The sequence below is a fragment of the Lepidothrix coronata genome, unplaced genomic scaffold (assembly GCF_001604755.1).
Source record: "Lepidothrix coronata isolate B3197 unplaced genomic scaffold, Lepidothrix_coronata-1.0 Scaffold29, whole genome shotgun sequence".
NCBI lineage: Eukaryota > Metazoa > Chordata > Aves > Passeriformes > Pipridae > Lepidothrix > Lepidothrix coronata.
Genome location: NW_016690209.1, coordinates 4,781,867 through 4,797,473, shown reverse-complemented (window position 1 = coordinate 4,797,473; position 15,607 = coordinate 4,781,867). Strand labels below are relative to the sequence as shown.

The window sequence follows — 15,607 nt, the reverse complement described above, 5'->3', positions numbered from 1 at the left end:
GAGGAGGGGAAGGAGGGTATGACGAAGAAGGCAAAAAGAGATACAAAAGAGACATGGAGTGCATGGCCAGCTAAGATCTGTAGTGCTCTGAAAGGATCTCTGCCTGAGCCAGTCCAGAACTGTGCTCGCAAGCTCTCCTGGATCCATAAGGCAGATGTTGGCTGACCATACCATTTGGAGAAACACATCAGCCAAACAGTGCTGGATATATGACAAAACCCCAGCAAGTCATGTTTAGAACTTTCCTCTAAAGGCTGTGAGTTTTGGTATTACAGTGCTCACGAGCTGTTGGTGAATCACTGATCCACAAAGGCAAGATAACAGACAGGGAACATTCAATATTCACTGAGAAAAGGAAGCCATACTCCAATATGCCTCCTATTAAAACATGCTGCCTTGCTGATCAGCTTTGTGCCATCACTGAGTGTACATGGGAAACCAAAGCTGGATTTCCACATCCTGCATGTCCGATGAGTACTTTGCACTCTTTAAAGCACAGAGGGAGGCTGCTCGCCCGAGCACCTCTGATGCACAGCAGGGTTTATGTGCAGCCTTAATCTAGATCCCTGTGGCTGAAGGCATACCACAGCACAAGCCTCTGGCTGGATGAAGCAGAGAATAACAGCACAGCCTCAAACAAGAAGTAAAGGTTCAAAAAGCTGTTTGAGTTCCAGGCATGTAATTGGAAAGTGGCAAATAAACAGCCCCACAGCCACCACCGGCAGTGCTGTAAGAGAGCCCACAAACCCAGCTTGTCAAACACTGTATTGTGAACACCAGCTCCTTTTTTAGGCTGATTCGCCCCGGGAGAACAGACATTTGACGTCCTCCTGCCCCCAAGCCCATGCACAGCACCACCCTGTCCCTGCAGCACAAGCACTGGGGACGCACCGCACCCAGTGACAGCACAATTTGCAATCTGCCCAGCTCTGCCAGCTACTTACGGCGCTTCGTACCATCACCATTCTTTGTGCTGTCAGAGACTTGCTGCTTGCGGATGCTGTCCTCGTCTGCTTTGCGGTCTCTGCCTGGGCAAGCGCAAATACGGGCTTCGAAACACCGGCGGCCCAAGACTTGCCCGCTGGGAAGAGAGGTGAGAAGAAACATCAGCTGGCATCTTGGATGCAGGCCAGCAGCACCCCTCAGCTTCATACCAGACTATGCAGACGGACCCAAACCTCCCACTTCCCAGTCAGGATTTCCGAGGAGTTGGGCAACTCCCACCTGCAAAAATCTAAAAAAAATCCCACAGCCCCTTGAATCAAACTGTTCCTAAGGATATGGAATGTTGTCCTGAGTGGAAGAGGAGCCAGAAGGCCACCTTTCCAGCAAAGGTTTACACACAGGATACACTACTTACTCTCTTGTTTCCAGAGTCACAATTATAAGGATTGGGCGACGGTTCATCCCTCCAACGCAGCTACTGTTACACATGAAGTTGTACAAGACTGTGGTGAACTCAGTACCAACCTGGATGAGACAAAGGGAATGAGCACAAGAGATGGTGGATGGAAAGCTCTGCTTTTTCCAAGCTGGCCTCTTTTATTTCCCAAGCTGCAATCGGACTAGCATGAAAAAGGCCCCCACTACAAGACTTCCTTAAAGGAAATGAAGAATTCCTGCCCTCAAGGGATAAAGAGGGTGTTTAATAGCTCATTTCTGACAAAGAGGAAGAAGGGATTCATTGTAACGAGGATGGGGAAAGCACAAGATCCCAACTCCTCTGACTAGGGTTACAATCCCCACCCCTTCGTGTAACCAGGACACCACCACCCTGAGCTCACAACGTACCTGGGGCGGCTCGTAGGGGACCAGCACACTCTGCCTGCCAGTGATGGGGTCTTCTACATACTGGGCATGGCTGTTCCCTTCCACCCTGATCAGGTGGCTGGGAGGTGCAATCTGCCCTGCAAGGGTAAGGAGGAAAAAAAACCAAGGGACACTGTTCAGTGAAGCAAGGTCATGTGCAGGGAGTTCCCTAAAGGGAACTCTGGCCCCAGAGGTCTATCGGAGCATGCACGTGCCTCCCAGCCCTTAAAGCAACCCTTCCCAAGATCCCTTATGCCAGACATCGGAGGCAACATGGACTTTCTCAAGCTTACTCTGGGCACCTGTGACTAAACTTGAACAAGTGCCTCCCAAGATCCCAGACTAAGTGAGCCCAAATGTAAACAGCAGCTCTTCCAGCACAGAATTTGTATGGATTTTCACATCAGCTGAAAGCCTTTCTCTTCCTCCCTCTAATGCATACACAAAGCAAAATCCTTCAAGTTTCAATTTCTACTCTTTTCCCCATCAATTGCTAGCCCTCTTCTGCTCCCTCTCATCAGTCATGATCCTAAGGAGCTAAAAAGGATTCAAGCAGCAAGAGAAATATGCATTTAATTAACAGTCAGCTTGAAAAATCTTGCTTGCCTACAGCAGCAGAAGGCAACATGATCTTCTTGGTTCCTAGGCCACTTTCCAATAATTAAAAGTTTCCTTTCTAGAAGTTTTCTTCAGTGTTTCTACAACAGACAACTAAATTCTGAGGAAAGAAGCCTACTATGGGTTCATCTCAAGAATTTGTTTTGTGTATTAACTATTTGTTTCTTACTCAAAATACAGCATATTTCTAGACAATAACTATTTCAGAATAAGAATTTATAGTTTTAATATTTTCTTTCTTAAAACTCCATTATTGAAAGGTATCAACACTCAAAAAATCCAGTTCTGTTCGAAAAGCACTTTCTATTATGAAAAATTGTCTTGAAGAACTGTCTCATTGATTTTACACTCACAAGTCCTTGCTTATTTTTGGGGCTCATCTAGCTGGCTGCTCTGTAACCAGCAACGGGATCCAGGCTCCTAAGACATCCTGATAACTGACACCAACTGGGTTTTTTTACAGTAGGAGATAAATTATGCACGTAGAATAAAACAGATGCTCATCTGAACTTATGTGAACTTAAGTGGCCAAGGCAAAATGGAACCCAGCCCATGAGTTGGCAGAAAACCCCAGGGCATTTTAAAAGCAGCTGCTACTTTACTAACATGAGGAGAAGCAACTAAAAGATTATAACATTAATACTGACCCAATAGTGGTGAGTGTACAGGAAGGTTACCTACAGTTGATGCTGGCACTTTGTGTTGTCCTGCTAGAGATAAACAGCCCCTCTGTCTTTGAGGCATGGATTAAGGACTGGGGATGATATTGCATCCTGTTACTAGATCCCTGTCCCAGCGACATGGAAGCTCATTCCTGAGCACAAGAACAGCTGCTTCTCATTGCAGGGGCAAAAGCAGAGCAGGGAAAGGCTGCCAGAGGGACACTGCCTGCCATGGGGACAGACATCCATCCAACCTGGGCAGGCATGGGGTTTATTTCAGTACTTTCTTCCCAAGGACATGCTTGCACAGGGACAGCTAAAGTATTGTATGACGCTTCCTGCTAAGCATGGGAAATAAAAAGCTGCACAAGAGGGACAGAGGTCTGCTTCCAGAAGGTTTGCTCTGAAGCTGCTGTCAAATCCCTGCCCTGGCCAGTCAGCAGCCAGCAAAGCACTGCCCTCCTTACCCTCGTTGAACTCCCGGCTCAGCTCGTGGTTCGGGCAGCGTTTGACCACTTCAGTGACATGTTCAGCTTTCTTGTAGACGGGCATAGCCCTGATGACAGCTCCCTGAGGTGGTGGGGTCATCACTTTGATCTGGATGGGACATGTCTTGGCAATCTGGCAGTACAGCTTTTTCAGTTCGGTGGAATACTGAAAGGTGAAAAGACCAAGAGAGTCAGGAAGGTCAGCTAGAGATGGAGGCACATCAGAAGGATGGAGATGGGTTTGCACATGTAACTGAAAGCACCAAGGCATTGCATTGCACTTGTTTGCACAACAGCCACACTTCCAGACAAGTGACAAAACCCCTAAACCTTTACCTGTTTTAAAGCAGCAGAGCATAAATCTACATCCTAGTTTTCCCAAAGGCAAAAACATCAGATAAAGAGCATTTCCTTTACACAAACACAGTCTTTATTTCTCTTGGGCACACCTCTTCTCTTCCAAGGGACATCCATTACCTACCTAACAAAACAGATGCTACTCTTTTCACAGGGCCCTGTAGTCCTGGAAGCACTGGAAACCACATACGTAAAGTGTTTCACCCTGCTTTCTAAGAAACGCTTCTACTTTTGCAGAGAGATGAAATAAAAACATGAACCTTGGGACTGAAGAGTACTTGAAAGCAAGACTGACCGATTTGAGAGTTGTATCAAATCTGACATTTCAGTTATCTTTTAAAAGCATTTCATACATCTACTGAGCACCTCTGTAGCAATCTCCTCACTTCTAAACTCAAAGCATTACATTCACAGAAAAGGTTATTTTTTTTTTTTCAAATATTCAAAGACCAGAAGAGTCGAACAACCCAGAAACCAGGTCAATAGTGAGACCTAGAGCAAAACTCTGCATCTGGTTCCAAAAGGGAAGCTGTGTCCATGCAATGAACACCTGAAATACTGTTCACTGTGCTCTTTTGGAGCATATTAGGTTTCTCTTAAGATGTTCTCCAGTAAAACAGTAACACCGATGCAGCATTTTCCTGAAGTGTGTTCACATCTGGAAACCTTTACTCAGCAACACATCAAGGCTGAGGTTGTTGGTTTCTTTTCAAAACCCCTCAATGAAATAAAGGCACATGCTTTACCAGGGAGGATTGCAAGGGAACTCTTAATTGGTTCAGTACTGCATAACCTGAACCCATTTTCCTGGATGTCTCCCATGAAGGAGACACTCCGGTCTTCCCTGCTGTACAAGGTTGTTCGAAAGTATGGTATTTTTTTTCAGTACCCCACTCCAGAGGTATTCTGTTTTCTCATGGTGCTCAGACATTGAGGAGTGCAGAGCTCTCCCAGTAACTCTAACAATGTAACTCACAGGAATTGCTGGCATTTCCCCATTTCCATGTCTTCAATTCTTGCAGAGAAAGAAAAGTGAAAGCCCCAGGGTGATTTTGGGGTTTTTTTCCCCAAAAAAACGTGTCTAGCAGCCATGGGCCAATACAGTCCCTTTCCCAACTGTCCAAACAGAGCAGCAACAGCTTCATACTGGTCAAGAGCACGACTGGGCCATCCACCCCACTGGGATGGGAAGAGCCAGCGTGTGCATGGGTGGGTGGCGGATGACGTGGCAGCAAAAGGATTAGTTAGCTATATTCAGGGATTATTTGCATTTCAAAGTGGTGTACACATGGCTAACACAGGAAAAACCAAACTTGGGAGAGACACTGGGTAGGAGAGGGGGATTAAATATAAGCCAGTCTCTTCCCTCCTCACTCAACACCATCCTGCCATGTGGCAGAGAAGATGCTACATGTATTTAAGCTACAAAAAAAGATTTCTTTAAAATGCAAAGGCCAAATTGTGCAATGTATTATATGTGCCTGCAGGCTAGAGATTAAACCCACAAAGGATTTACCCAGCCCGCGGAAACAGGGAACATGCCAAACAATTACAAAAAAAAGTTGCGAAACAGATCTAGATGGTGATTTATATCATGCATCTTTTAAACCTGAAATTCCTTATTGTTTCTTAATTAAAAAGCAATTCCTCACTGAAGGTAAGAGTGAGCTCACCATCTTGTCTTTTCATCTCAAGAGGTAGAAGAAGAATCATTTATATGTGAAAGAGGAAGAAAATATGTAGAGAATTGTTTCCTTCAATATATCAGTTTGCTCATAGCATTGTGAAGGTTTCAAGGACAGAAAGCCTCAAAAATCTCAAAAAGGCAACTAATCACTTGGATGCCTTAACATCACTGAAGTGTAAAGAAATTGGGCACCCAAAGGTGATGGGTTGAAATGAAAGCACAAATATGGAACAGCAGTGGTGCACGGAGGGCACAGCACACGCCAGGAGCCAACGTGTCCAGTGTCTGCAGGCATCCAGAGAATTGAACAAATGGAAGGAGATACACACCCCTCAGTCACCAGGCAGGACTAGTGGTGTTGACTGTAATTTTATGTATAATATCTTCAAAGACAGAAAGCTGGGGTTACAAGAAAGGGGGGGGGGGAAAAATCACTGCTTTCAGAAGGACAGTGAGGTACCCCACACCAGCATGAATACTGAAGCTCCTGATCAAACAGCATGGCCCCTCTGTCAGCAGAGAAAGGGATCTGCTCCTCATCTACCCCTTGGCACCCCTACTTGTCAGGCCCCTTTGGCTACAAACACCAAGGGAGGCATTAGACCTGAAGTTTAATTTCACAAAAAGCAAACAGCCAAGAGCTAATGAACAAGCCTGTCGAACAAAGAAATATATATACATATATATACGCTCCCAAAACACAGGGTAAACTAAAGAACTGCAGGTTCTGACCAACACCTTGAATTTGGCATGTCAGAAAAGGAGGCTAAGCAGGAGCCTCACCTCTGCTTCAGGACATGGTCAGGGCATGGGGATGCAAGCAGCAGTGCTCAGCAGAGGCAAACAAGACAGTAGGAGGGCTGAGCCACCTCTGTCACCCGACTGCAAGGAGTTCAAGCCTCACAGGCACTGCACAGGGCTTGAAGACATGGCATAGAGCCATGATTTCACAACTACCCAGGCACAGCCACCTGCAAGCGTGTAATCACTGAACGGACGGTCATTTAACACTGGTGTAAATCTGTCCACGAGGTACCTGCTGTCAGACAGTAAGGGGCTCGAGTTTCCCACCCTGCCAACTTTGCTGCAACCATGGGTAACCTGATGCACACAGCCACTTACTGGCACAAATAGATGCAAACAACTAGGTCATGATGACTTCGTACTGGATCAGTGATAATCGCTATATCCACAGAGCAAGACAGGATATTGTAGATAGATTTCAAAGCAAATGCGCTTCAGAAAAAAATCCCAAGGCAGAAGCTGTCTGTGCATTCAGATAGTGCCTGCAAGCAAGGATCAGCCCCTCTTGCTGCTCCTCAGTGGTCCCAAACCACCCCACCTTGCAGGAGGTGTCCCCCTGCCACTGTTTTCATGTGTGAGGGGTAAGATCATGAGACAAGTAATTCCCAGAAATCCAAAGCATGGTTATTAATCAACACACTTAAGTAGGAAAACTAAATTAATTCGGAGCGCAAATATAAAAAATGAGCTCAATCCAACAAACAAGCCTATCAGTTAACAAGACAACAATAGTCATTATCTAGCAGCAGGAACAGAAGTTGTGCCAACAGCCTGAGGAGTGCAAACACCACTTCCACCAGACAGAGACCTGAAAGTCCTTTAAAACAAAAGAGTTGACTCTGGCAACGTGTCCTCTGTTCAAGAGGGAGAGGAAAGAGCTTTTAGCTCAGACTTTTCTTTGGGGTTCAAGTGCTGCCTGTTGTGAATTTAGCTTTTTGCTTAATAATATGTTTTAAAAGGAAAGATGAAAACATTCCAGTGCCTGCAGCTCTGCTCTCCCCACCTGCCTGTGCAGACATACTGTATTACCCACTTTTGGCACCCTGGCTGGTAATTCAGTATCACAATATACACAAGCCAGCTACCATCAGGCAACACCTGTCTGATTTCTCAGTAAGCCCCTTCTCCGGAAGGTGTGTCAACAGAGGGTTTAAAGGAGAAAACAAAACACTTTCGACTCTCAAATGGAGAATATTTGCTAGAAAGGACTGAATGCTCAGTGCAATACAAGCAATGGCTTTTCACTGAGCATTCAACTCCCCTGCAAAACTCTGATGCAGTGAAATCCCCCAAACACTCATTTTAAAATCTACCTCTAATATCTGCTTTACCATCTGATCTAGCCGGGGGATTATGGCTCCTAAATCTTTAAAAGGAGCAGGGTTCAGTCAGCACTACAAATGCTGATGGATGTCAACTTGAAGGTGATCCCAGAGGTTGGCTTACTGCATTACAGCTCCCTGAGTCCCTTCTGCTCAGTTCAACAGGTTTTTAAAATCTTTTTCAAACTTCTTTCAAGCAGTCAAGTTCAACTCAGTTAACTAGATTTGTTTTACTTGATGTTTTCAAAGCTATATCAGTCAGCTATGCTTTCTCCCCTATCAAACTAATTCCAAGAAGGGAAAAATAAATGAAAAGAACAGACTGGAAGAATGGGAAAGCAACAGTTACCTCCACCAAAGTATTCACCGGTGAAAACAAGGAGAGTCACAAAAAATAGAAAATAATCTGCATATGTTTTAATTATTTAGGAGAAAAGAGGTAATGGAAAGAAAGGAAGCTATCTACTAAGAATAAAATTTGAGATTTACTCAAGCACCTTAAACATTTTTGTTTTGATAAATAATGATTTATCTTTTCATTCACAAAAAACTGTTGGGAGCATGTGTGGGCACATTAGAAATACATGTGTGCACACACAGACACACACACTTAAGAACCAACTTGTATCCAGAGGACACTCAGCAAAGAAGAGCTCTAACAGGAGCACTGCAGACATGGATGTCTCCTTCCAGATTTAACCTTCAACTCAGCATAACCTTAACCCCACCACTTGCTAGCTGACTTGTAGCTTCAGTTTAAAGTCATCTATCTCACTAGGCTTCAGAGAAAAGTGGGCAGCTTGTTGCTACTGGACATAGCAGATATTCAAACCATGGGCACAGCTGACAGGTCCGGCAATCATCAGCCCCTCGGGTGCCTACTGAACCACCATGTGTGGCAACAACCCCCAGCCTCACAGTCCATTGTACCAGTGAGCATCCCCCATCTGCAAGGGAAGCCATCCTGCGATGACCGGGAGGATGGCAGCCGGAGAGGATGCTGATGCAGCCCTGCTAGTGCTTTGCAGACATTTACCAAATTTCTCCACCCCGGGGCAAAGGAAAAACTCTTGTCACACTCTCTTCCCTCTTGAGGAAGGGCAGTGAATCACCCAAGGGCGTCCGCCTTTGCAAAGACTTAAACTTCATTTCCCCCTCAGGCTCCTCTGCCCCCTCCCCGTCCCCGCCGCCTTTGCCAGGCGCGCACGAACGGTGCTGACGAGCTATTAAAATCCTTCCTCCGAGCGCTTTTCCCCGGGAGCCGCAGCCAAAGGCCGCCTGTTGCCACCTGTCAGTCGCGGGGATTAATTACCTGCGCCGGGCGGGGAGCGGCACATTCCTGCCGGCCTCGCCCGCCGGGATGTTGACATCAGGCAGGTGGGCCCCGCGTCCCCCCGGCCGCCCGCCCGCGCCCAGGGGGGACGCGACCCACGGGTGCGTGGGGACCGGCAGCGCCGCGGAAACCGCAAGAGGAGCGGGAGACGCGGGGAGGGAGGAGCGTGTCGGGGCTGCCCCGGGGCTGGCGGCACTCCCAGCGCCGGCAGCTGCTGCTGCGCCTTGGAAACCCTAGCGCAAAAAAATAAATATATATGTGCGTGTGTGTGTGTTGACCTGCTTAGGTAAACGGGGAAGGGGAGGGGTGGCAGGGAGGAGAGCGGAGAAACATAGCCTGCGGACAGGGATTCAGGGGCCGCTGCCCGCTGCGCCCCGCCCGCTCCCCTGGGGACCGCTCCCCTGGGGCTCCACTGTGCCATCGCAAGGTGCAAAAAGGGGGAGAAAAGCAGCTCTTCCCCTCCGACACAGGCACTACCACCCCCTTGCCTTGGCAGACGGAGACAGCTCTGCGTTCCCCCTCCACGCACGATGCGATTCCCTCTGCGCCACGCTCCCCCCCAGTCCCCTTCCACCGCCCCGCAAACACCCCGACTCAGAAGGCAGGCTGAGATGGGGATATTCAGAAGTGGTCATGCTACCCCCTGAAATTACCCAAAATATCAAATACAGAGTATCTGCTAGTGTCTCCCATCTTTAGGATAATGAGATCACTCCTTCATATGACAATACTTAGCGTCTCGCTTGAGGCTTCCCAGGGGTTTTAATTCAAAACTACCTTGATCAGGATATATCATCTGCTTTAGGAATATCTCTACAGAACATTGTCAGCAAAGCCACAATGATAGCAGAAATGATACTGATAATTTCCCATATTGCTTTTGCACAGTGAAACAGTTGTAAATTTGAAAACTTCACATTTCGGTTTCATATCTACAGACTTGCTTCATCAACAATTGAAGACCTCTTCAAGTTCAGCTTGAAAACACTTTAAAAATTAACAACAACAAAAAATAATTAACTGAAAAGTATCCTGTTTCAAGAGGAAAAAGCCTCCGATTGAAAACTTCAGAGGCAAGCTTTACACTTATTTTTGATACAAAGTGATGGGTGTAAAGGAAGGCTTTATGATTTCATTTTGTGAGTTTGCTAGTCTATTATTTGAAACCTTTTTGAAATTAATTTCTTTAAAAACCAAAATCATACGACTCTTGCAGTCAAATGGCCTTAGCTTGTGTAGCCAGCTCACATGCTGCTTGTGTATTGTGTCCAGTTTCTCTGCTATTTTCTAAACTGAAACTGCAGCAGTACCAAACAAGTTTCAGATGCTAACAATGTCTAGTAATTTGCATTTCTGATAGATTACTTTGACCAGAAATGTTGTGAGGTGAAGGTATGAAATGAGAATGAACCTGGTGAAAGGCAAAGCTGACCCAATGCTGAACATCATCTTCCCCGATATCTCGGTCTCCCAGTGGCTTCTGTATTACAATTGCACAACAAACAAGCAACCTGTTTGCCTGCCTGCCACAGGAGATATAACATTAAGAAATATATACTGTAGGAAGTCCACTCTCATGCTACCCAAACTCACCTAAAGGCTATGACGTGTTAAATTTCAGCAGAATAATGAGGAGTGATTAAAGTTAGGCTTAAAGTCACTTAAAATTGGATTTCAAAAACATCCACTTCAGTAATTGAGCATTAATTAGTAAACCAGCAAAGTTCAAGGGCAAAATTTTTAACCATTAAAGTGAATGCAGAAGCAGCTCTGTGAATAACTCCACTGAATTTCTTCTCTCCATGATTCTCAATGACACGTGGCTACTTCACATCTTCCTAGCAAGAGTGTAACCCACTGCAAACAAAGGGCTATACTGAAGCTACAAGTATTTGCATCTATATATAAATACACACACCTGCTTGCAGGTAATGTGAGTGGACAGTACACATATGACTACATGTGTTTGCTTACATGAAACTAATTTGACTGTGCAACCTCAAGCATCACACCAACTAGACACTGCGACAATGACATAACCAGCAACAGTCCTTCCAGGCAATTCTACTCATTACACCAGACTGTGTACACCAAAGCTGCAGGTAAAAACCTCCAGGACTTGATTTAGCAAAAAAATCTTTAGCATAAGCTTAACTTTTGGCAGCACTGTTAATCACACCTGCTTAAGTCAGTATGCCTCTGCAGAAGGGCTTTTGTGAAGCCAACCCTGAACTTAAGAAAGATCTGATTCGACTTGTATTTTAAAGGGAATCAGATTTTTGTTACAAAGGACTCCAGAAATGAACTAAAAAGAACACATTCAGGCTCCCAACAGCAAACCCTCCCCACCACATATTGCTGCTGACTCACGTGCCTTGGCCTCTGATACTGAGCACCAAAACCTGTTCCGCTCATGGACTGCTTTAAGTAAAGCCCAGGTTGGCCATTTCAAACCTCCTCCTAAATTAGCATGGGGGATTAAACTTTCTTACAGTCATCTGTCTCAGGTTCAGCCTAAGAGGAAAGCTGCTGTGTGTTTCCTATTACCTTCCCTTAGATCTCACTTGTTTCAAAGTCCACGTGTTATGGCATGCTCCATCCTACCAGCCGAACTCCAAACACTCTAATCAGCTAGGGGAAACATTGTCTGGAGTAATCACACACTAATTTTCAGTGCATCCCCCTGTCACTTTTGTCCCCTGCTGAAAGTCAAAGGGTGATGAACTCATCTGTAAGGAGGGAAGCAGCACAGTAGTACATGAAGGTTGCTCAATTAAGATAAACTAAACAGCGAAGCAAAAATCCTAAACCTCTCCAAAATATGTCTGCTCCCACCAAATCTAACCTGATTTCAAAAATGTGAGTCAGCTGTAAAAGTCCCAGATAAGCAGGTCAAGATCTTGCAGCCCCCTCCCAGAGTAGATAGAGGCTTTGGGTCCTTAGAAATTTGGAATATAGCCACAGGTTCAGATAGCTCCACACCAGCTAACAATCAAGGAGAAGGAGCAGGGTACAAGAAAATGCCCAATTAAAGGCTTAAGTCCAAAATTCTTTTTAGTTCCCGCATCTGCAAATAAGGGGATTTCATTAATAACTCAGAGGAAAGTGAATGAGTCACTAGTACAGTAGCTGTTACAGCAGAGGGAAGCCAAGCTGGATGATAGAACACATTAAAAAAAAAAAAAGAACACAACAAGGTTGGTCTGGCAACATAGTCTTTTCAATCAGAAACATCCCAAGCCTGCAACTCAGAGGCAGAGTCAGACTCAGAGGTATCAGGCACTCTGCCACAGACTGGACAAGCCACTCAACACCCTGGAAAGAGGACACTTTGCTAGATGGTGACAGATTTCCACCCAAATTCTGGCTCATGCCAAAGGACTGTCCTACTTGGAAAATGCCACAGGGTCAGCACGTTGCAAGGGTAAGAGTATGTGTGTCAAATACTGGCCCATCTTCCTAGCTGGGTCACTGACAGGAGATGCAAACCAGTTGTCTTTGCATGCTCATTCTGATATAGAAGAGAAAATTAAAGCGATTCAAAACTAAAACCAGATTTAATGTCTTCTGACCTCTCATGCTAAATACCTTTGCCCAGATACATTTTCTATCCCGTTCGTTCTTTCTTGACTTAGGGTTTAGATCCAATGGACTCTACAAAAAGGCCAAATAATCCCTGAAGAAGTTCACATACAGATCATTTGTATTTTTTTCCTTGCCCTCCTACAGTGCTACATCTCTTATGCTGTTACCAAGTGCAGGACTGCTCCCTGACTGTTTCTGGAGTGGGGAACTGGTCAATGCACCCCATGGAGCAGGGCCAGCAGCTAACTGTGAGGCCAGTAGGCTCAGTTGTGAACTGGAATGTTCTGATAAAACAAGGGTCCACCAGCCAAGTCAGTCAGTGAGCGCTACTCTGTATGGGCGCTCTCGACAAAGACCAAATGGCTCAGATGGAAAAAGGTGATCCCCTTTCTCTCCCACTCACTTTGCTTTCCCCCATTTATTCCCCCTGAAAGAAAGTACAGATACCTCTCCACTTCATCCTTGTAAAAAATATTAATCACACCTATGGGAGGTGATGGAAGGAAAGACAGAAAGCATTAAATCTGACAGTCTCTCAAAGTGGCAGTGCCAGTGAAATGCATCATTAAGGTGAGTAATTTTCCTGTTTACTTCATGAGCTCCAAGCCCCCCCCTTCCTCCCTGCCTAGATGTGGGCAGGGCCCATCAAGGCAAAGCTTTGGAAGCAAGCAGCAGCGTCCCCAATTTCTACATAAATGCTGCAGGCCAAAGAGCAAAGGCAAGTTCCAACTGAGCCCTTGACAGTAATCAAGCACTGCGGCGCCTCTGGTCTTGTCTTGTGCATACCTTGCAAGTAGCATCATGTCTTCCCGGTGAGATTTCACTGGCAGCGCACACAAGCGCCTTGTTCCTTGGCTTCTGTCTCAGAAAAAGAAAGTCCTGAAAGCAGACACACACACACGCCCCTGCTTTTCTGCTCCAAGGGAGACCATTTCCCTCTAAATCTTAAGTGTACTGTTAGCAGCCCTTTCAGAACAGATTTATGAATTTGCCAGAAATCTCTTTTGTTCCTGTGCAGAAAGGTTAGCACCAGTCCCTTGCCAAAATGGCATTGAGTCTTCTCTGTTAACGTCCAGGAAACTATACTGAGTCAGATCTTATTACATTTGAAACAAGGTGCAGGTACCAGCAAGTCTCTTCCATGATAACAGCCAGGGCCTGTCCCATTTCCTGATCACATTACACTCAATTTCCAGAATTACATCTATGCAAATATTGTCCTCCTGCTTGCAGAGCATTTCATTGACAATTAAAGTGAAAAGCCAACAAAGCTTTTCTGGTCAGGATGGTGAGCGAGGCAACAAACTAACGTGCAGACACCAACCAGGGACAGATGTTCTTCCTCTGTATGAAGACCATCAGATAAGGGCTCTCTCCTCCTCCTAGAAGACAGAGGATCCGAACTGAACCGAATCATTTCTGCAAACATCCCTGTTTTCTGCAATTACTGACCCAACGAGGCCATACTCTAGTTCTGAGTCACAGAGAAAACTTAAAGATTAGTAAGGCAAAACAAAAATTACACCTAACTGAGCAAGTCATAGTTTTACTGAGAACATAAAGATGCAGTAACTCAGATCTAAGCTAGATCAATAAAGCATGACAGCAGCTCCAGCATACTTAGGATGAATGGTGACTAAGTCAAACCTTTAAACCTTTTATTCATACAATTAAGCTTTGGGGATGAATGTCAAGAAAGTCAAACGAGAACACAGTCACTAGGTATTACCAGCATTTGCAGGGTTCTGGGATCTGTATTTTACCCAGATCCTCCCCCTTCTCAGCCCTCTCCTTCCATCCTCAATGACCTAGCTAAGCACAGTCCTCAAGTCAACTCATGTGGTTTCTCCTGAGCCTACTTAAAAAGGCAAGACATGATTCAGCAAGGTGTTTAAACAGATGCCTACCTTCAAGGTTGGGAGCAGCCTTGCTGACTCCAACAGAACCCAAGAGATTTCACTGGGAATATTCACGTGCTAGAGGTTATGCACTCATTCGAGTGCCTTACTGAACTGAGACCTTGATTTTCCTACATGCCGTGGGAAACAATTCATACAGTTCCATGCCGGGGAGCGTAGCAGTGTGGCTGCTGCAGCCATCAGGCCATGGAGACATCCCCTCCAAAACACCTCACCCCCAGGCAGCTAGTGAGGTCAATGCTGTGGCATCTTCTTGGCTAGGAAGAGCAACAAGCCTATCCCAGGCTTGGGGTATTCTCCCCTTTTCTCATGCTCTCCAGCAGCCCTGAAGCTATGCAACTGCAACAGCTAAGGGAAGAAAGCTGTTCTGTAGAGCAGCATTGAGAAAGGGATTGCAATGAGTTTGCAAAATGTTAGCAGCAGTCCTTCCTATCTCTCATAGAAATAACAATCTTCAGCTTGGCATTTCCTGCCCTCTAAGACTAAAAGAAAAACCACACCCCAGTGGACATGCAAGCCAAAAGGAAACTGTGCAGTAAAATATCACATAAGAAATGGAAGTCTTGAACACAGCACAGTCCATATCTCTGATTTTTAGTTTGCTTTGAAACTTCAGCAAGAAAGCACAAGTGTATAAAGCAAGCTTGCATGGACCTGGATGCACTTTACAGGCCTGCTAGGTAAACTCATCAGGAATGATTGCCAAAATACTTCATGACATACTAACAGATCTATAAATTATTGCAAATAGATTACATCAAGTCTCTCAATACTTAGTAATTGATTTATTTGACTTGGTAACAAAGATAATTATGTCCTCTGGATGATCTAACTGGAAACATAACAGGAATGAATGTGGATTTAGATGCAAATCCTTGCAACCACAACCTGAAGATGGCTTTCCAAGGAAAACACCAAATAGTTCTTTGTCCCTGCAGACCTTACTACCTGTACACTGCTTCATTTGCAAACTGCAAGCTCTGAAGACCCCAAGCAACAGATGCTTTGTGAGAATACCTAGCC

The 15,607-nt window shown here is 45.4% G+C and overlaps 1 protein-coding gene across 1 annotated transcript in view; it reads right to left on the bottom strand.

The window, feature by feature from the left end:
* Positions 1-15,607, bottom strand: part of TP63 (tumor protein p63) — a 101,607-nt gene that overhangs the window by 15,901 nt on the left and 70,099 nt on the right. The window contains 4 exon segments of the mRNA XM_017810818.1: positions 945-1,081; positions 1,361-1,470; positions 1,792-1,907; positions 3,557-3,743. Coding sequence (XP_017666307.1) covers positions 945-1,081; positions 1,361-1,470; positions 1,792-1,907; positions 3,557-3,743 — 550 coding nt within the window.